The 22,240-nt window shown below is 42.7% G+C and overlaps 1 protein-coding gene across 1 annotated transcript in view; it reads right to left on the reverse strand.

Annotated features, from left to right (window-relative positions):
- SLC10A7 (solute carrier family 10 member 7) overlaps window positions 1–22,240 on the reverse strand; it is a gene marked incomplete in the record, with an annotated part of 2,703,821 nt that overhangs the window by 191,856 nt on the left and 2,489,725 nt on the right. The window contains 1 exon segment of the mRNA XM_044062239.1: window positions 3,128–3,201. Coding sequence (XP_043918174.1) covers window positions 3,128–3,201 — 74 coding nt within the window.

Below are 22,240 nucleotides of genomic sequence, written 5' to 3' on the forward strand. Positions count from 1 at the left end.
CATTTTGTCAGTGCAGCTGCTGTCAAAAACATCAATGGCCCTCAAGTGTGCTGAGAACTACAAATCAAAGTCCGCAATAATAAAACCGAGTCAATTGTAAAGTGTAACCCTGAAAAGACACCCACCTGTAGACAGCAATATGATGTGTCTGTTTTCTGAATGATACAGAAATACCTTTAACCTACCATATCAGCTTATCACAGATAGCAAGGATCCTGCATTATAACTAGAGGATATATAGAAATAACCAGTGAATGATTACTCCTCATTCATCGACCATTAAAAAAAAATGAAAAAAACAAAATATTTTTTTCCTGGAACATCCTTATATGGTCCATCCAAAAGTTTTATATCTGAAAAACTAAACAGGTTGTAATTCACTGTAAGAAGCAAAAATAAGAACAAGTTTCAGTTTATAAAGACACACAATCACTGCATTTCATGATTCACATTGGGGAGCAGAGGTTAGGGAGCACTTTACTGTAAATATATTTAAAACCGGTTTCTAGTCACCATCTTCCAAGAAACAGAAATATTAATTCTTTTCCACTGACATCACTTTTCTTTCTACCTTTATAACTAGTATGCACCATATCACCAAACAAGTGTTCACATTTAGAAACCATACTGAAAGAATTACATATTTTCATGGACAACAGTTCTCTACCATTTGCAAAAGATGCCAAGTGCCACCGACAAAAAGAGAGTTATATTGTTTGTTGTATGCTGCCTGCTCTCTTCTGTCTAATAATGTGCAAGTGAAACTCTTGAGTATTCAGTGAAACTCTACTGTTTATATCTGTGGTCCCATGCTATTACGGATACTGTTCTGATTCTGGTTGGATATACATTGACTGTTCTGATTCTACTTCCTACCAAGGCAAACTCATTAAACAAGGCATGAGGCACACAGCACAGTTAAATGAATGCCTCAACTACTCACAAAGATATACTTATTTTCTTTCACTGATGCAAAAATATTTATTTTAGCTTATTAGGAGCAGAATATATTTTCTGCTTGAGTTTATGTAGCACTAGTGGACACTATCACAGGTCTCGACAGGATTCTGTACCCTGTAATGTCAGCAGACGACAATCCCCAAAGCAGTTTGTATTAAATAAGCCATAATAAAGGCTGCATAGTCCCTTTAGGCCAACCCTTTTCTTGTCGAGCAACTCCTGGGAGCCACACCATACTATGCTTCTGGCCGCAGTACAAGAAGCCATAGCTCACTGTCACTTGCAATGAGAAGCTTCATGATTAAGGGTCAAATTGTCACCTCATCCACAATCAATCAGCAGAAGCGCACACTGACAAAAGTACTAATGAAAGCCATGTATCAAATGGCTGGGCGAGGGGGAAGCATCAGAATCTTCATTAAGCCATTTTCACCTACAGCACTTGTTCCAGGCTGGCTAAATTACGGTGCTCTTCTATCTAAGTCAATGAAATGAACGTGCATTCTTTTAATCCACCAATCAGAGGTGATTCCACAAGTTTTAAAGAAAACTGTAGTTCACATGTGCATGTGTCAAAATATTAACTGTATTCTGAAGCCAAGGGCCATAATAAGGAACTTATTTTTATAAAGACAGACCCAATTAAAAAATGATGAAGTATTCAAAACAGTCACTGCCCTCTGGTTAGAAATTCACACAATTTAAACTAAGAAATTTAACAGAGAAATAAACCAGACAAACCCTATGACTCTCAGTCAGTCACTTCACCTTCCATGTACCTTTTATCTTTTTTTTTTTTTTTTTTTGTGGGTGTGTGTATGTGTGATCTATGGTACATTTATACATCTATGTATATGCAAACATTCTGCACAAACTATGTTTAATAAAAGAGTATGAAAAACGCCAGCATCAGCATTGAATTGTTTTATGACATGCTTGTTCACTTATGATTTAACAGAAGTATAACTACCTGTTTTGACTTGAATAAGCATATATTTTAAAATAATTTACATTGTTGTTTTAAACTAAAAACAGTTTTTAGAACAACCAACCATCATCCTCTGTAAGTTAAGATATTGGTGGTGCCATGTGCCCCACATCTCCAGATGCCCAAAGCAAGTCCAACCTATTTGGGCAGGACAACTTGTTCCTTCTTCTGTCTTCTACTTCATAAACATGACATACAAGCGTGACATAGTTATCTCTCAATGCAAAAGAATGCAGTTCCACTGATATCTGCACAGTGGTGATAACAGCTGACTTAATTTGACGCACCTTCCATATAACACATTAAAATGGCTGTTAAGTCATATGCTTCTTTAAAATGGCTAAGTCATATGCTTCCTGTTGCCTAGTCTACAATACTATGTTTGTAGGACTTTCATTCTCAGACTGAGGCACAAAAGCCTAGTATTCCACACAACCTGTATGTTTTCTACAGATCCTGGGCAAAAAAAGCACTTAGCCCATTCATAAAAGAATGATGTAAAAGACAATGATAATTTTTAGTGCCAGGTCTGCACGTGTGTGAGTTTGGGGGTGGTAACACATGAAAAAATTCAGTAAGCCAAGCTAAGTTTTACGTAGCATCGTCACACTCCATACATTACCAACCTCCAAGTGTTGCACTGCTGTATGACTCTGAATACAGAAAATGCAGGGCTGCATATCAATGAACAAATGACATGATATCCCTGCTAAATCAACTACGACTGCAGTCATTTCTTAAACAGTCTTTTAAATATCCAAGTGTCGTAATAGTAATGAACACATCATTTAAATACAAAAAAACTGAACAAACATGAAATAAACAGATAAAGTGATTGAAAATATACAAATATTTATTTGCAACTAACATTTAATGATACTATGTGCCCTTTTGTTCCTGCCCCACACACACACATGCGCGCGCACACAATTAAAAAGATGAACAAGCTATCTGGCAAAATGAAACTCGAGTACTAAATGGTTTGAAAAAGTAAAACTCAACAGACACTAATATCTTGGGCTGTCTGTACTTGACCTACAAATATACCAAACATGGTGCTCCTAGCAGTCACTATTCATATATCCAAAGTAATCAATACGTTGAAATCAAGAATACCTACAATGCACTAATTTCATGCAAACCAGGGAATAGCAGGATTACTGTAACAAGATCACTTACCCAGAGTGAGAGATTTATGAGTAGAACAGAAAACGATAGCTACTGTGTCTGCAGCTGTAAAACCAGACTTTGGCCTGACAAATAAATAAAATATGTTTAGTATAAATATATAGCAACTGTTTACAAATAACAGACAGCCAATTACCTGTAATGTTGGGTCGATAAATCATAAGCTGACAAAGACAGCTTCTGAAAAGGGCCAAGAAATAACCTGTTTACTCAAACTTCCACCCATAACTTGCTGTGATCTCTTTGTAAGCGTTAGACTTCAATTGTCATTTCGCAGTAATTCTTCTTATTTTATTTTCCTGAGTAAGAGCACAAGGTTCTATGTCCAAGATATATACCACTAAAAGTAGTACAGAGGTACCATACAAGTCAGACTTTGCTGTTTTTAACCAGATGTTATATTGTACGCTTACTTATTTTCACATTATTTTGGAAAGATACCTTAGGAGAACAATTCACATGTATTTCTTAAGATTTAAAACCAGGAAAAAGTGATATCAAATAATCATTATGCATGGAAGTTCAATCGAGTATACAGCACTACACACTTCAACATTTCTCAGTACTATTTGAAAATACAGTCCTGAGATTCAGAATGGCTTACAACCGTGTGAAAGTTCTGATTTGGAGGTTTCCACATTGCAACAGATTTGACAGATTCAGAGATCACTGTCCTTCTAATGTTTCCCCCTGGTGGTGGCTGTAACATGAACAACAGTCTTGGTGAAGCTGCATGCAAATGCAGCAGTCTAAGAAACCAGCTACTGCAAAATAGCCATGTATTCTTCCCTGGGAATGGTACTGGCAGGGGTTAACATGACAGAGCAATTTGAAGAATCACTCCAATGAGCTACTTTCTTCACAAGGCAGAAAAGTTGAACACTATCAAAACAGATGGCATTCACCCTTACAGGAGTGGTCGTGACTTGTACTGTGTCTAGAGGTAGGAACTGGGGAATGTGTGTATGCTGGAGAGTGCATGTGGGTATATGAGTGAGCGGAGTGTAACTGTGAAAGGGTGTGTGTGTGTGGGGGGGATGTCTTGGTGGGGTGCTTATGCTATTGTAATGTATGGGCTAGTGGTGAGAACAATAGCGTGGCCATGTCTGACAGTGCTGTGCTACATTTACAGACTTGGTAACTAGCCTATAATGATGCATTTCTCTGTGCAGCTTTATGTTGTATTTGAATTGGAGATTATCTCTAAATAACCAACCTCTGTTAACCAATTAAAGAGGGCAGAGAATATCCTTCTGAATCCAAGTCCAAGTTCATATTCCTTAATTATTTTTTAAATATTTACTGCATGCAATCAAACCTTTATGGACAAAATCCTTTAAAAACATGTTTCAGTTGCATGTTAATACTCTGTGCAGTACATATGTCCCTATGTGAAAATAAATGGTTAATATTTTATAATGTGTTATATCCTCAAATGGCATGGCAGAGGCAGCCATATTAACATGACTTTGGGCCCGACTCCAAAAGACTTTCCCTCAGTGCAAGTGACCACTTATACTAAGAGTAGGCTGACAGCAGGTCTTTTGGAATCTTGCCTCAAGTGTATGCCTGTTTATAGATGGGCGTTAGACTGAAGTAAGTCAATTATACTGAAAACAAGTCTTTTGGAATCAGGGCAGACTTACACTGAGAGCAACTCTTTTGGAATCTAGCCCATTCATACCTATCAACTGCACAGATTTTTTGTAGAATGCCCAGATTTTTGCCTCATGTTTTTGGTCCATTTTTCATAAAATTGTAGTTTTCTGGCAAATACTTGGCAAATCTTTGAAGACTGAAGTGTGAATGTAATGACCGACATTTGAGTTTCAGCATACTTTTCAGAATATTCATGCGAATGCAAAACCTGCTATTCTATTGACTTTTTAAGTTTGTAAAAACTATATGTAAAAATTGGTCCTATTTTTGCTGCTTTGCCCCCCCCCCCCCCCCCATTATTTATGGCTTTGTCCAGATTTCTTGCCCAGAGTTTGACAGGTATGAACCCACTGCCTTCCATGCAAGGTGGTTTCTTCTCACAATGCAGTCTGTAATTGCACAATAAAACAAAATTGTGCCTTCCCATATTCCATATCCTTCAATTTCCTCTATTACTTAAAATGGCACTACCCTGAATTAATGCTCTAAGTATTACTGGGGTTACCAGTAGACAATTTATGACTCCCTTTGAGCTTTTTATCAGTTACATTCTCCCTACATCTATGCCCCATTTCCTGTTTTGGCAGGAAAGAGATGACAGAATGTTTTGCTTTTGTACCCATTCTCCAGCTTATTCACTGACTAATGTACAAGTGCCAGGCTTCTTATCATTATATACTTAACCACAGATACCAAAAGTTTATTCATTTCACTAGCTATAAGGAATAATCAAGTGAGTTATTGTTTTATTTGTCTTACTTAAGTAACAAAGAAGTTATGTACTCACCATAACATTCCATCTAAGTAGTTATACTTCATTTTTCTGCAACCTGTGGGTATATGGATCCGTATCAGATCCGAGCCGGCAACATTTTTTCTAGCATCTGCTCCAAGCTCCTCCACTTACCCATAATGCCATACCAACTCCTATCTTCCCTCAGATCGAGTTAGCTGCAACATACAATATATATGCAACTCAACCCAATAAACCAACCCTGAAAACAGGATAAGGTCCGGGGGAACGGAGGGAGGGAATGTTGCAGAAAAATGAAGTATAACTACTCAGATGGAACTTTATGGTGAGTACATAACTTCTTTATCTGAAGTAGTTAACTTCATTTTATCTGCAACCTGTGGGACAGAGTCCCCAGCTACTCTGATCCTGGGAGGCCCTTATGGAAGGATATTCTTGAGAACCACAGAGCCAAAGGATGCTCTACCCCTCAAAATCAGATCCAATTTGTAATGGGAAATGAAGGTATGTGAATTGGCCCATGTCTCTGCTGCACAAATATTGTCCACAGGTACCCTGGACCAAAAAGCAGCAGAGGTCACCATGGACCTGGTAGAGTGAGCCTTAACTATACCAGGAGGAGATAAACATTTTGCTTTGTAGACATGTGAAATGCAAAGAGTGATCCATCTGGCTAAAGAAACTTTAGAAATAGCTTTTCCCATAAACACTTTGGAAAAGGAAACAAACAATTGGTCAGTCTTGTGGAAAGACTTTGTTCTATGAAGATAAAAACAAAGTTGTCTATGAACATCTAACAAATGGAGTTTGTATTCACCTTTATTTTGGAAGTTGGGAAAGAAAACGGGCAGTTTAATGGACTGATTTATGTTTGCTTCAGATGCAACTTTTGGTAAGAAGGAAGGGTTAGTACGGAGGGAGACCCTATCCTTATGGAAGACCAAATACGGAGGCACGGCAGACAGAGCTTGAAGCTCAGAAACTCTCCTAGCCGATGTGATGGCGACTAGGAAAGCTGTCTTCCAGGACAAAATTTTAAGTCCACCGAAGCTGCAGGTTCGAAATTAGGAACCACCAATGCCTGTAAAACAAAAGTAAGGCCCAAGGAGGTACAGAATCCTTGACAGGGGGCCGTAATAGAAAAGTACCTTTAAGAAAAGCCTTACACAGCCTAGAGGAGGCTAAGGCCATATTGTCTTCACCAATGTAAAAACTGGAAATGGCTGCCAATTGTACTTTCATTGTGGAGGAACTAGCTCCTGTCCAACACCGCTGGAACAGGGGCTGTAAAGGGATTTATTTTTCCTTTGTGAGGCCCAAATGGAAAAGCGCTTCCATTTACTGCAATAAAGTTTCCTAGTGGAGTCTTTAAGAGAGGCCACCAGAATGGACTTCACCTGGGATGAAAGACCGGGAGTCCTGGCAATTAATGGAACTGGAGCAACCAAGCTGTTAGCTTGAGGCTGCCCAGATCGGGTGGACATGTCCCCAACAGATGGGAAATTAGATCCGGGCAGGGATCCAGAACCCACGGGGGAGCTAAGAGATGAGACCAAAGGAATGGAAACCAAACCTGACGAGGCCAGAATGGGACAATGAGGACCACTTTGCACCATAGGTGGCAAGCTTTCTGAAGAAGCTTCGGAATGAGAGGTAAAGGTGGATAAGCATACAGAAGCCCGGGGGACAAGCATGGAATAGAGCGTCTCTGGGGACTTCCCCTGGTGATGGAATCAGTTTGAAGAACTCGCTGCACTTCGCGTTGGAAGGAGATGTGAAGAGATTGCAGCAAGGCTGACCCCATGCAAGGAAACCACTTGTAAGGCATCAGAATGGCCTGGCTCAATCTGTCCACTAAAATGTTAAATTGCCCCAGGATGTGCATTGCTATCAGAAACCAACCTGTGGAAATCACCCATTCCCATACTCTCATGGCCTCGTGACATAGAGGGTAGGATCTGGTTCCTCCCTGCTTGTTGATATACCAAACGACCGGCATGTTGTTTGACTGAATTGCAATCAATCCAAGAGGGAGGACTGTGTGAAAGGCTTCGAACGCTAAAAGCACTTCCCTCATCTCTAGAACATTTATGTGCAAATTGGTCTCTGTCTGGGACCACGTGCCTTGGACTGTCCTTCCCGAACAGTGTCCCCCCACCCGAGTTGGGAGGCGTCCTTGGTCACTGTGGTTTGGACTGGGGGTGATGCAAATGGGTGTCCTTTTGATATCTCCGGTGACGTTTACCACCAAAGAAGAGATGTCCTGTAGAAGTGACTGATCTTGATCGGAAATTCCATGGGCAGGTCTAGCCAAGACCACTGAACAGCCAGAGTCCATTGAAGGACCCACATGTGAAGGCACGCATAAGGGAGAATAGATATGGTGACAGCCATGGAGCCTAGATTCCGGAGAACCTCGCTCGCCTTTGAAGACTTGGAGTTCGCTATCTGAGCTATATGGCACCTGAGATGTAGAATCCTGTCTGGAGTTAGGAATACCTTCATCTGCAAAGTGTCTAACTGTGCCCCAATGAAGTCTAGAATTTGTACTGGTTGCAAATGGGATTTGTGAACATTGACTGTAATTCCCAGTAAGTCTGCTAACTGAATGAAATAATCTCTGGCCAGACACAAGTGATGCTTGTTGTGCACAGTGAAGAGCCAGTCGTCCAGGTATGGAAACGCCTGACTACCCTGAAGCCTCAGGTGAGCCGCTACAACTGCCATTACCTTGGTGAACACCCTGGGAGCTGTGGTGAGACCAAAGGGTAGGGCTCTGAACTGAAAGTGACTGGCTCCCAGCCGGAAGCGCAGAAACCTCCTGGAGCTTCTGTGTAATTTGATGTGGTAGTAAGCATCCTGAAGGTCTAACAAGCACATCCAGTCGCACTCTTGGAGATAAGGTAGAATGGAATATAGGGTGACCATCCGGAATTTCTGCTTGGCTACTGACAGGCTTAATGTTGACAGGTCTAGAATGGGCCTGAGGTCCCCCGTCTTTTTTGGCACCAAAAAGAACCTTGAGTAGATGCCTAATCTGGACTGATGGGGTGGGACCATTTTGATGGCTCATTTGAGAAGCAGCTTTGAAACCTCTAGAGCTGCGGCCTCCCTGTGAGCAGGTGGAACATCCGGGAGGTGTTTTGTAAATTTTGGAGGGGCAACGAAAGGAATAGAGTAACCTCTGGATATTATTTGAAGAACCCAGCGATCTGATGTAATGGACTCCCATGCCACTGGGTGTAAGGACAATCGTCCCTCGACTGCCTCCAGAGTAGGACGGTCGGGAAACCCCTCAGGGCTGCTGACCGGGTCTATCAGAGAAGGGTTCCCTAGACCTGAAATTCCTGGGACCCCTTCTACCTCTGGGTCGGCGTTGATCCTGTCCCCCTCTGCCTCTGGGGGAATAGCTGTCCTGAGAATCCCGTGAAAACAGAGATTTTCGGAACCACATCTTCTTCTGCCCTCTTTGATTCCTAGAAAAGGACCGCTGAGGGTTAGAGAAGCGGACTCCAATGGCAGACAAAGTCTTCCTGTCCTTTTCGCTCTGGACCAGTGTGTCACGTACTGTCTTCCCAAAGAGGGAAGAACTGTCGTAGGGAGCGTTGATAAACGACGCCTTGAAAGGTTCCGCGCACTGACACAATCTGAGCCAGGCATGTTGCCTCATGGCTATGCCTGTCCCAGCTGCTCTAGCTGCTTTTTCCGTGGCATGGGAAAGTAGCCGCATAGATGTATTTGAGACTGACTTCAGAGTAGACATTTTCGCAGAGAACAGCTTTCTGTCCTGCGTCGATAAAGACTCTGGGGGTGACTCAGCGAATTCCGAAGCAAGGTCTCGCTGAAGTCGAATCATATGTGCCAAATAATTCAGCGCATGGATAGAAAACATCGCTGAGGAGTATACGCGTTTCCCAAACCTATCCACCGACCTGGACTCCTTGTCTGGAGGGTGGACTAAGGAACTCTCCTGTGCTAGTTCCTTTTTTGTGGCCGCTATGACCAACATAGCATCAACTGGGGTTCCTTTTGACCAGGGTTGTGTATCAGGAGGAGGAGATAAAACCTTGTCAGGACATTTGGGAATGGGCTCTACAGTGTCAGGCTTCTTCCATGCCCTTGTGCTGATGAGGTACACCAAGAGGTCTGCTGGAAGTAGATGGGCTTGTGCCAAAGGCCTCCAGGAACACTGACTCATCCCCAGAAGGTTTTAGGGCTGACCAACCTCCTCTCTGGCAGAGGATCTCTGAAGGAGATGTCTTCGGGAGGTGACCTGGGGGAACCTTCTCCTTCATCTAAGTCAGTGTCAGTAGTGAGGGACTCAGGGGAGTCCAAGTGCCTCCTTTTGCACTTGCGCTTGTGGTGACCCTCTTCAGTGGGACTTTCAGAAGGGGATCTGCGAGCCGCAGGGGTTTCCTCGGGGAAAATGACCTCAGGATCTTCTGGTACGGGCTGTCCCTGAGATAGGATGAAGGGAGTCATCGCCAAATCCAGGGGGGCCTGGGTGGTATCCGAGGGGATGGGCTGGGGTCTCATTCCCTGGGAAAGAACCCTCTCCACCACTTCGAAGGCCACGGGAGAAGTCCTCCCCGGATCCGAAGCGGGGACCGGAGCTGAAGACAGGTTAGCCTGAGGTCCGAGGGAACAGATCGGGTCCAAAAGGGTCAGAGACAAAGAATCCATTCTCCCGGGTCAGACTCCCTGTCTGTGGCTCTGAGAGTCACTTGGGTCCGAACAAGTCGGATCCGATGAACTCAAGGTAACAGCCAGAGTCAAGGTTGGAGGAACCGTCGGCGCCGAGCTACCAGCTCCGAAAAACCTCGGATCCAAGAGCCCCAAAGCCAAAGCATGGATCGGGGAAGGAGAGATGGGGCGGAAAAGAGGCATGGAGGTCGTCCCCTTCAGAGGGAGAGGGACCTGGCAAGACACCCATCTGAATTTGGGTCTGAATAAATCTCCGCATCATCCTGTCCATATCAATGTCCGATAGGCTCGAGTCGACCTCGAAGAGGCCATCGACTCGGATCTTGCTGGTCTGCGCAGAGGGGTGGAGGGCCTCGGATCCAAATATTCCAACGGCTCTGGTGAGAAATGAGGTGACCGGAGCCGAGGAGAAACAGGCCTCATGGTCTCAGATGGGGGGCTGAGAAAGAGCTCCCTTGTCTGGGGATCTCTTACGATGCCTGTCTTTCTTTTTCTCCCTTTCTTCTCTGCGCCTTTCCTTTTCCTTCTCTTTTTGTTTTTCTTTATCTTTGTCAGACTCACTGACTGAAGATCTGTCCTTCGAGGACCCATCGGCAGACGAAGAAGGAGGTTGAGTTCCTGTCAGGGTGGTACACTAGCGACCGAGGCCAAGGCAGATTCCAGCATGGTAACAGGGAAAAGGCCTTTGGTAACTAGCTTGGCCTTACAATCCCTAAGGGCCCTAGGGTTGAAGCCTGAACAGACAGCACACTGAGTGGATAAATCTGCCACTCCTAAGCATATCACACACAGAGTGTGACCATCGGCAAGGGAAAGCTTATGGCCACACACTGTACATTTTTTGAACACAGGCTTTGGCTGGTCAGCCATAGTCCTGCACTCAAAGGTATAAGCACTACCTTACCAAAAACCACACACACAGGTAGGGGAAGGGCAGGCCTAACTATTACTCTAATACAAACAACTTTTTTTTTTTTTTTTACACTAACGACCAAACGCATTACTACAGAAGGGGAGGAAGAGTAATCCTAGTCAAGCACACCTTGATATAAGCAAAAAGTTTCTACTTACTATCTCTTAGCTCAGAGCAAAGGAGACCACGATGCACACTACTGGTGTGGCAAACAAGATCTGAGGGAAGATAGGAATTGGTAGGGCATTATGAGTAAGGGGAGGAGCTCGGAGCTTGGAGCAGATGCTAGAAAAAAAGTTGCCGGCTCGGATCCGATACGGATCTGTATGCCCACAGGTTGCAGATAAAATGAAGTTAACTACTTCAGATTGAGAGTTATGTAAGTTTTAGTCCTTAGAACATGCTGGCCTAAGCATAAGACATAAGTTAGTAAACAATTATTATGCCTTACAAGTTCTTGCCATTCCATCTCAGTGCTGCCGACTCAGTTGTGAATAAAGTATAGCTGTGCAAGAACAGATGACAGCCTGCTTATCACTATTGCACTTTTACTTACAACAGGGATATCCTTACATCTGGTCAACATACTAAAGCTTTGGGTCCTTCTAAGCACCATAAGTCAGACATATGTCCTACATCTAAGACGCAAAGTAAGTAAGTAATGTACAAGTGCCAAATCCACAAAACTGACTTGCCCCAAGAGAACAGCAGTAGCAAATGAGGGAGAAAACAAAGATAATACATGTACATCCAAAAAGAGGGGAAAAGAAGACCCCTCAGCCAGAGGCGGGGGAAGGAATACTGCAACAGTGATAAGTTGGATATGTACTGTTATGATAAGTTCTTATACAACTGTACTGTGTCCTTCCTTAATCACTGTTTTAGTATTCCTTACAATAGATATAGTACCAGAGTTATTATAAAAGATGGCAGGAGGAAGAAGAAACTGAGGAACTCTACAAAAACAAATGAAGGATGGACATAGCAAAACCTGTTCTGGCCCTAGAAATCATATCCAACTTACAGTGTTTAAAGCATGCAGAGTAAGACCAAGTAGCAGAGGTTTCCAAAATGGATCTTGCATTGACAGCCTTAAAACATGCACCAGAAAAGGCAACTGCCCTAGCAGAATGAGCACAAACAGAAGTAGGAAGTTGCTTGCCATGAAGACAGCAACAAAAAGAAACAGCTTTAGAAATCCAAGAAGATATGGCTTGCTTAGAAACAGTGAAAGTCAATTTCTTGTCCTGAAAAGAAACAAAAGGCTGCTCAGACTTCCTAACATCTTTAGTTTTGTCTATATTACATCTGAACTGTCTTACGCAAATCCAAAGAATGAGCTGCCTATGCAAATCTAAAGAATGGAGAACTCTCTCTCTCGACTATTTTCAGGAGAAGGAAAGGAAAGAAGGAAGATGGATGGTCTGATTCAAAGAAAAATCACTGACTACTTTAGGCATAAGAGGAGGATATGTTCTAAGAGACCCCCTATCTCTATGGAAAAAAAAAACAGAAAAAGAGGAACTGCCATAACAGCCTGAAGTTCAAAGGCTTTCTTGGCAGAAGTCAAGGTCACCAAAAAGATACTTTTCCAGTTACAGAATTTGAGAGAGGAAGAAGCTGCTGTTTCAAAAGGTGGCCGAGTCAAATTTTTCAGGAACAAACTTAAGGTTCCAAGAAAAAGGAATTAGTTTTCTTGGAAAGCTAATATGAAGGACTCTTTTAGGAACTGTTTAACCTCAAACCTAGAGGAAAGTAGTGGATCTCCAGGCAGACAGACAGAAATGGCTGACAAATTAGCTTTAACAGGGGAGTATGCCAGACCAGAATTGTGCAACTCACACAAATAAGAAAGAACAGTAGGAATACCCACCCAAAAATGGTCCTGTTCGTGTCTGTGACACCAAGCAGAAAAGCTCTTCCACTTTCCAATATATTATTTTTTAGTAGTGGATTTTCTGGCCTCATACAAAACATGAGGCATGAACCTGACGCATGTCCTCAGAAAACTGGTGTTGAAAAGGAGCCAAAGCCATAACACCCAGTGTTAACTGTAGGGTGAGAAGATAAGTGTGAATTAGAGAGCACTTGTCTTGTATGAGGAGATCCATCCTGTGGCGAGATGAAAAAGAAGGGTAAACCAATACTGTGAGACAAAGGGAGTTAGCAACAAGATCTTGTGCCTGTCCCACATAATCTTGTGTAGGACCTCTGGCAAAAGAGGAACGGATAAGTATACAGGAGCATCCCCCTCCAAGAAAAAGACATGGCATCCACTTTTCAAGCCAGAGGACATGGAACTCTGGAAAAGAACTTGGGACAGTGTCTGTTCTGAAGGGAGACAAAAAGATCTACCTGAGAAATATCCTTCTGATGGACAATGGCCATGAAAACCTCTCTGTGAAACATCCATTCACGAGGATCTTCCTCGGATTTGCTCAGATTGTCTTCCATAACATTCTGTTCTAAGAGTTCATGATGGCAGATGGCAAAACACTATGCCAAGAGGACTAGTCTTTCAAGGTGGTATGGCTTTGTTCCTCATTTATGTACTACATGACAGTGGTCTTGACTGTGAAAATTTTGAGTGGCCCTAGAATCCAAAGGTAATGTAGAGCCTGAAGAACCAGGATAAGAGATTTAATTTCCTTGATGTTGATATGCTCCTTCACATGTTGTGAAGATCAGCCCCCATGGACCATGATGCTGCTGAAACAAGCTCACCAAGCCAGGTCTGAAGAATCAGTAAACAACTTCTGAGTAGGGGAGGGTACCTGAAAAGGAAGACCTGGATTCTGAGATATCTGGTGGAGCCATCACAGAAATTATTTCCTTAGATAAGGCAAGACAGGAATGGAAAAGTCCAGAGGGTGACAATGTTGCAGCCAAAATATTCTGAAATACTGCTAAAACTTCCTCATATGAAGTCTGGCAAATGGAAGCATTGGGACAGTTGATGCCATGAATCCCAGGGCTCTCTTTTGCTAAGATCTCCTGTAAAGGAAGAAGAGACTGAAAGAAAGCTATCAAGGAGTAGACCCTTTGGAAAGGAAGAAAAGTTATCATAGTAAGTGTCTGAATCCTGCACCCCAAGAAAATCTGGTTTTGAGGAGGAGTCAGAATGGACTTTTTGAGATTTAGAGTGAAGCCTAGACTTCAAAGAAGAAATATACTGAATTATAGGTCCTACAGAAGAAGTTGTGGAAAGAGGTGACCTGAATAAAAAGTTCATCCAGATAGGGAAAAATCTGAACACCATAGAGCTTGCAAATGACTATGACTGGAACTAGACATCTGGTAAAAAAAAAACTTGCTGCTGTAGAAAGACCAAAAGGCAAAGCAGAGAACTGATAATGTAAGGATGAAACAGAAAATCTTAAAAATGTCCTGAACAGAGGGTGAAAGGAATATATACATATGCATTCTTCAAGTCCAGAGACTTCAGAAACGCCTGAGGAAGAAGCAAAGGGAACAAAGACTGGAGAGTCACTATTTTGAAAGAAAGAACTTTCAGAAACATATTAAGAAAGGAAAGGTCTAGAATGGGCCTCCAGAAGACCTCTTTCCTGTGAACCAAAAACATCCGTGAGAAAAACCTTTGCACTCTGTCAAGGAAAGTTTGGTTGAACAGTATCTTGTGACAGTAGGTCTTGAAAATAAAGAGGAAAATGGGGGTAATTGGCAAGGAGGGAGCTGAGGAATCCCTGAAAATAGAGGAACAATCGCATGAAATAACCATTGTGAATGATTGAGAGAATCCAAGAGTCTGTAGTGATTTGTTGCTAAAGGGGAAAAGGCAGAGTTAACCCTTGGGAAAGAAAATGACTGTCAAATAGAAGCTGACTTGTCTGGAAAGGAGGACTTCTGTCTTCTGGAATCTTGACCAGATTTCTCAGAAAAAGAAACTTAGGTCTTTTGCCCTTTATAGGTTCATAGGTAAATACTAGTTAGCGGCCCTTGTGGGCCATTTAATCCTATCCAATTTCCCTTTTGGTGCTTGAAATAACCTATCCCATTTGCTGTTAGATTGGCCTTACCCATCCCGTGGTTGATAACTTTCTATTACTCCTAATGAGTATAACTGGGATCATACCATAAATAATTTGAGGGGACCCATGTATGGGATAAAGCATTTAGGAGCTGCCTCTATTCATTAGTATAGAGGGCAGTCCTGCGGTAAACTTTCCATTTCCCATACAAAGATCCAAGTTGTGCTTGAATATGGACATTGACAAACGCTTAAAGGCTTTAATGTCCGTTTATGATGCTTATGTACAAAAGGTGCCGTAGTGAGGTAATTTCTCTGATATTTTGGAATAAGTGAGAGGAAAATTTATTTAAGGTCTTGCATGACAGTACAGTTGTGTAAGAACTTACCATAACAGTAGATGTTCTACTGATCACTGTTGCAGTATTCTTAGATGGGTCTTTGCTCTCTGATGTCTGGCTGGGTACCAAAGCTTTACCTTTGTACAAAGTATGAACAGGTGATGATCTCAGCTCAAACACATTGCAGTATAAATGTGGACATATGTATGAGAACCTCAGACTATCTCCAAGCCAGCACTAGCCTGAAGAAGACCAAGGAAAGGGAGAGGCTTAGGTTAAACAGGGTATGCAAATTCCCCTTTTGGAAATAAGATGCCATGGCACAGAATAAGCCTGTGTGTGCATGAAAGGTGAAGTGTTAGTGCCAGTGAGAAGTCGAGAAGTAAAGAAAGGGATATAGCTGTACAGGAAGGATTACCGCAACAGTGATCAGTAGGACATCTACTGTTATGGCAGCTTCTTATTCAACTCTACTATGTCCTGACTAAGTCACTGTTGCAGTATTCTTAACAGACAGGTGATTCTCAGAGCTGTATAGAAAGTGGGTGGTAGGTTGAAAGGAACCAGACAAGAGAAGACTCCAGGACACCAGACAGAATGGGTCTGGCAAACACTGTGCTGAGCCTAGAGAAAGCATCCAACATGTAGTGCTTTGTGAAGGTGTGAACAGAAGACCAGGTGGCTACTTCTAAACTAGACCTGGTGTCAATACCTCTGTAGAATGCACCTGAAGAAGCTACTGCTTTAGTGGAATGTGCTTTTGAGCAGCAGGGTAGAGTCTTTCCATGGTGAGAATAACAGAAGGAAACAGCCTTTGAGATCCAGGAGGCAACTGACTGTTTGGAAATTGGTTGCCCTAGCCTGGATTCCATGAAGGAGATAAACAAATGATCTGCTATTCTGATGTCCTTAGTTTTATCTAGGTAAAGCCTTGATTCTCTGGGAATGTCCAAAGAGAGTGCAGTATTCTTTCCCTTTTTTCTTTTGCGGATTTGTGAAGAAGGTAGACAGGTCGATCACTTGGTTGAGCATAAATTTGCTGACCAATTTTGGCATGAAGGATGGACGGACCCTGAGGCTTATCCTATTTCTGTGGAAGATGAGGAAGGGAGGAATGACCATGAGAGCCTGTAATTTTGAGACCTTGCGGGATGAAGTCAGTGCCAAGAGGAGCACTGTTTTCCAAGTGCAGAATTTTAAGGTAGCTAAGGCGGCTGGTTCAAAAGGAGGTTAGGTTAGCTTTTCCAAAACAAAGTTAAGGTCCCAGGGAGGAACAATAGGTTTTCATGGGGGTTGTATGTGTAAAACTCCCTTTAAAAGTTTAACCTCTGTCCTGGACATAAGAGGGTGTTCCAAAGGTAGATATCATTAATGGCTGGAAAGTGAGTCTTAATGGAATAGTAAACCAATCCTGAGTGCAAAAGGACCCACAAGTATAGCTTGAGTGTGGGGGTGTCTGTTGAAAGGGGTTGTAGTTTGTGTTTAAAGCACCAGATGGAAAATCTTTTCCATTTGGCAATGTAAGACTTTCTGGTGTTAGGTTTTTTTTGGCTTCTTGTAGAATCTGGACAACCTCTTCTGAGAAAGTATGTCTGGTAGGAATTAAAATTCTATCACACAAAGGATCAGGCTAAGAGAACTGAGATAGGGGTGAAGGAGTAGCCCTTTCTGTGGGGTGGTTAGATCTGGTTTTGGAGAAATTCTCCAGAACTTTCCCTTTTACAGGTGAAGCAAGAGTGGAAACCAGTGTTGTAAAAGTTTTGAGTACTCCTTCTGGGGCTTGAGGAGAAGCCTGTGTAGCAGAAGTAGAGATGGAAATGTGTAAATGAACATCCTCGTCCAAGGGAATGAAAAGTCATCTGTCCTCCAAGCTAGAGGTGTGGGAGTCCTTATGCAGAACAGGGAAAAAAGATGTTTTTGGGAGAGGCAAAAAGGTCCGCATGAGGTGTGCCCCATAGATTCATAGGTGTTTACTAGGATAATGACCACAAGGGCCATTTTAAGCCTAGCAACGCATCCTATATCTCTGACAAGTTCTGATACCTTTGATAAGTGTAAGTAGAGGCTTGGCAGATGAACCATTTACAGGTTGCTTGTGTCCAACAGAGACACAGGTGCCAAACCAGGGATGAATTTCCTAGTCTCCATCCAATTGTCCAGGTTGCACTTGAATTGGTTAGGGAGGAACTCTGTTTCACATAGATGGGGGGCATGTTCCAGAGTCAGGGTAATCTCTGGGATACATACTTGTCCCTCCAGCAGGTCCTATTTACATCACAGGCAAGGCTCAAGTCTTCAGAATGGTTAATTCTAATGCTGTCTGTTTTGCGGATATGCAGGAGGTCCATCAGAATGGGGTCCAAGAATGCCTTGTATGTCAGGAACAGATCTCTCCTCAAAAGCTTGTAAGAGACAGAAAACAGGGATAAAGTCTTGAGGCAGTCTGCACAGGACATTTTACTTAAGCCTTGTATTCTTTTAGTGAGGAACGTCTGTGAAAGTTCCAGTTGTTGGATATGCCTGGTTAGGTACATACCAAAGGGAACACTGTATTCAATGGTAGGGCTGATGAATGCTGAATATAGCGAAACAATGACTTCCCTGGACTTAGATGCCACACCTTTGTTTATAAGTTGCGCAACATAGAATGATTTCCTCACCACTGTAGACACATGATGGTGAAAGGCTAGATTATTATCTGTGTGTGTTCCTATGTCCCTGACTACTGGGTCATCTCTAAGGGGTGTGTTGTCACTATGATAGTTATTGGGATGGATGACTTCCCGAAGGATACTATTATGCATTTCTTGGCATTTAGTTTTAGTCCATGGCTCTGACACCAGTTGTTTGTCTGTGTCAGTTCCTCCCGGAGAACATTTGTGTCTGTGTGGGATTCAATGGCAGCTCCTAATTTGCAATCATCTGCAAATGTAGTCAGCCAGAGACCAGTGACATTGGCCATGACTTCAGAGAAGTGAATGCCAAAAAGAAGTAGTCCAAAGACTGATCCCTGAAGGACTCCAGTTGCGAATGGCCTCTTTGTAGAGATGGACTCCCCAATTCTAACATTCTGGGTCCTGTCTGTAAGCCAGCTGGCTAAGGACCAGGTAACATACGGGTTTGTACCTAACCACTTGAGTTAGTCAACAATATCCATGTGGGGTATTGTGTCAAATGTCTTGGCTAGGTCCAGGTAGGCAGCGTGAACCATTTTACCCTTATCCATTGCTTTGGTAATCTTCTCAGAGAAGTCCACCAGGTTGAGTATGCATGATCTGCCCTTGATGAAAACAAACAGGGTTGGGTCCAGTGTCTGGAGGTTTACTATATCACTACTGATCATTTCCATAATAATTCTTTCAATGGTTTTACAAATAAGACTAGTGAGACTTATGAGTCTGTAGTTTCCAGGGTCTGTAGATGGCCCACCTTCGTGCAGAGGGATGACTGTTGCTGTTCTCCATTCATGAGGCATGAAGCCTGTTTGGCAGTTACTAAATAACAATTCCAGAGGCCCTGATAGGTCATGTTTCACACTGATGCAGTGTTCTTGGCCTTAGACAGAGCATTAAGGACCTGCTCCCTAGTGATAGCAGGGGGAGTTATATTTGATGGCATTTCCTAAGGGAAGGTTGCGGGGGACAGAGGGGTAAAGTTGGAGTTGAAATTATCGGCCAGTAGGTTTGCTATATCTTCTGGCTCAGTATAGCTGGCTCCATTTACAATGAGCTCTGCACACAATTGTGTATTGCGTTTAAGGTTGCTGACATAGCAAAACAATGCCTTGTGGTTGCCCTTGGCCTGGAAGACCAAATTCACCTCAAATTTGACTTTGGTAAACTGTATTTGTCCTCAGAGATATTTTTTAGTTTGATGAGAGTGCTTTTATCCTGCTGGGTGCTGCACCTCCTAATGTCTGCCATAATCCACTTCCTTCTGTTATACAGCCTATTTATTTTGTGATTCCACTAGTGTGGCTTGTTTTTTTGAGTTAATTCTGTACCTCTTCCTGGTGGGTACAGCTGCCTCTATATTATAAACACTGCAGTATGCACCAAGCAGTTAGATATGAAAAAAGAGGGTAAAGTAAAGTTCAGCTGTCTAAGTGGAAAGCCACTAACTTTAAAACAGCAAGATAGATTGAAAGGGGGTGGGTACTTGTTTTCTGTCTCTATGGAATACAGTGAGATAACAAATACATTTAAATAGTTGAAGGTGAGTGATTTCACAAAATGATACATTTGTTCTTATAACAGCCAGTGAAAGAGGGGAGAGAGAAGGAGGTATGTGGTCAAATTAGCATAAGGGGCAGACAATTAGAAAGATAGTTGCGTTTAAGAACACAACACCAACAGGGAGGGAGGGTTGGAAAAAATTCTGTGCGACTCACAAGAGACAGCTATGGTCTCTTACCAAGTTTTAATATGCAAGTCAAAACAGAATACAAGTAAAACACTGTAAATAAAACAAATCACAGTATACAAAACAGCAGAAGGCAATAAAGTAATACAAAATAACAGAAATCAAAAGCAAACTAACCTTTCCCTCACAGCAAGTTGTGTCAGAGTCTTGGTGAGCTTTTCCATCTGAGAGTGATGGTCTTGAACACCTCTGTGTTCTATGACCACTTATGTGGCTCTTCCAATTCTCTACTTTTTCGGAGGATGGATAGAGGAACTGGTCTTAAACAGTTCCTATTTAGTGGCTGCCGCCATGACCATGGTATCAACTGCTACACCTTTAGTTAACAATGGCTTGCCCTTGGGGGCAATAATGTACTTATTTGGCCTCCTAGGAGTAGGTTCTATGGAATCTAGGGTCTTCCAAGCCTTCCAAGAGATTAATTCAATAAGCTCATCTGAAGGAGGGGTCACCAAAGAGGTTGAGGGGTGAGACCCGAAAGCCTTCAGGTATACTGACTCCTTAACTGAAGGGGATGTGGACTGCCAGTCACCTCTCTGCTTTAAAATTTCCAGAATGTCTCCAAAGGAGACATCTTCAGGAGGTGACCATGGGGATCCTTCTGCCTTATCGAGGTCAGTATCGGATGTGATAGACTCCTCTGGGGAGTCAAGATGCTTCCTCTTGCAGGTCCTATTCTGAGGGACCTCCTCAGTGAGGCAGTCCTGGGAAGCTTCAGAAGAGGGGGTTGTCCCCTGTTGGGCATCCTGAGGCCTGGAGTCTCTGCAGTCCTGTGGAGAAGGTATGTAAGAAGAAAAAGACACCTGCATAGAACTGGGAGGAAGATCCGTGATATGCTGCGTCAGACTGGATGTAGTCAAAACCCTCCTCATGACCTCAAAGGCATTCTGCCACTGCTCCGTACACCCCGGATCCAACAAAAGGGTTGTTGGGGCTGAAGAAATCTCCGGCACAGGAGAGAGAAACTCCAAGGCAGAGGTAGAAGTCAAACTCATCTGTGCCAAAGCCCCCAGAGGCAAGGTTGGATCTGGAGAGATCCGAACCGGCTCTGCGGATCCGACTGGAGAGTGTCAGTTCCTAGAGGTTTCCTGCGCTGACTGGGCAGAAACACTCATGGCAAACATCAGTTCCAAAGAACTTAAGGGTCATGGATCCAATACAGACACAAGTTGGATGTCAGAATCTTCTGGCTCTGAAACCAGGGGAGAGATCAGATGAGGAGCAGGCGCTGAAAGTGAAGACTGTGTCTGATCCGATTCCTTTGAGTTCGGATCCAATAATAACTTGGCCATGGTCGGTGCCTTTAGCAGCATATCCACATCTTCATCGGACAAACTCCTCATAGACTGAGTAGAAAGTGTTGGAGACCTTGACTTTGTCAAAAAGGGAGATGGAAGCCAAAAAGGTATCGGTTCCAATGAATAAATTCTGTCGGTGCCAAAGAGGTTGGAGCCAAGGGTTCCAGCTGCTCCAATGAACTCTTGGATCCAGCAATAATTGTGTGCTCTGAGGGTTCTGTTGGAGCAGACAGTCTAGAAATGTTTTGCTTCAGCTCTGAGGAAGACTTTGGCACCGAAGAAGCACGTTTTTGAGATTTTTCAGATTTGTCAGACCTGGTGGCGGACTCGGGTGAGACAGCCTCAGAGAAAGGAGTTTTCAGGAGTCCCTTCAAAATAAGTTTATTTTTGCAATCCATAAGAGCCCTTTGGTTAAAATCATGGCATATGGAGCAAGACTCTTGGAGGTGAAGATGCCCCAAGCAATACACACACACAAAGTGTGTGAATCACTAAGGGGCATCTTCTTTCCACACTGCTCGCATTTCTTGAAACCAAGAGGTTTCCCTTGCTTTTGAGACACTCTTAACAACTAACAGAATAGAACTAAAGTAGAATTAACAGAGAGAGAGAGAGAGAGAGGAGCCCACTACAAAAGTCCTCTAATTTAAAAACAGACAGGGAAAAAAAACTTCACAAAGATAAATTTTAAAAGGTAAAGATAGCAAGATACCTTTTTTAAAAATAAAAAAAAAAAAAGAAATTGTCCTCTAACTAAAATGGGTGATAAAGGAGGCTAGGAATAGAAATTACAGGGATAAATGTCCTCTAAATTAAATGGATGCTAACAGGGAAAGTAAAGGGGTCAACACTCACTCTAAACTAACGAAAACTGGGTAAGGATAGATATAACTATATTAAATTATATAAAACTATAACAAACTGTCTAATAATACAAACATACATTTTGAAAAGTAAAGCACTTAGCCCAGAGCTTGCTTCAGAACCTCCTTTGCTTGGCGGCAAATGAGATCTGAGAAGTTAGG

This window comes from Protopterus annectens, chromosome 2.part1 (assembly GCF_019279795.1).
Source record: "Protopterus annectens isolate FY-2018-M chromosome 2.part1, PAN1.0, whole genome shotgun sequence".
Lineage (NCBI taxonomy): Eukaryota > Metazoa > Chordata > Ceratodontiformes > Protopteridae > Protopterus > Protopterus annectens.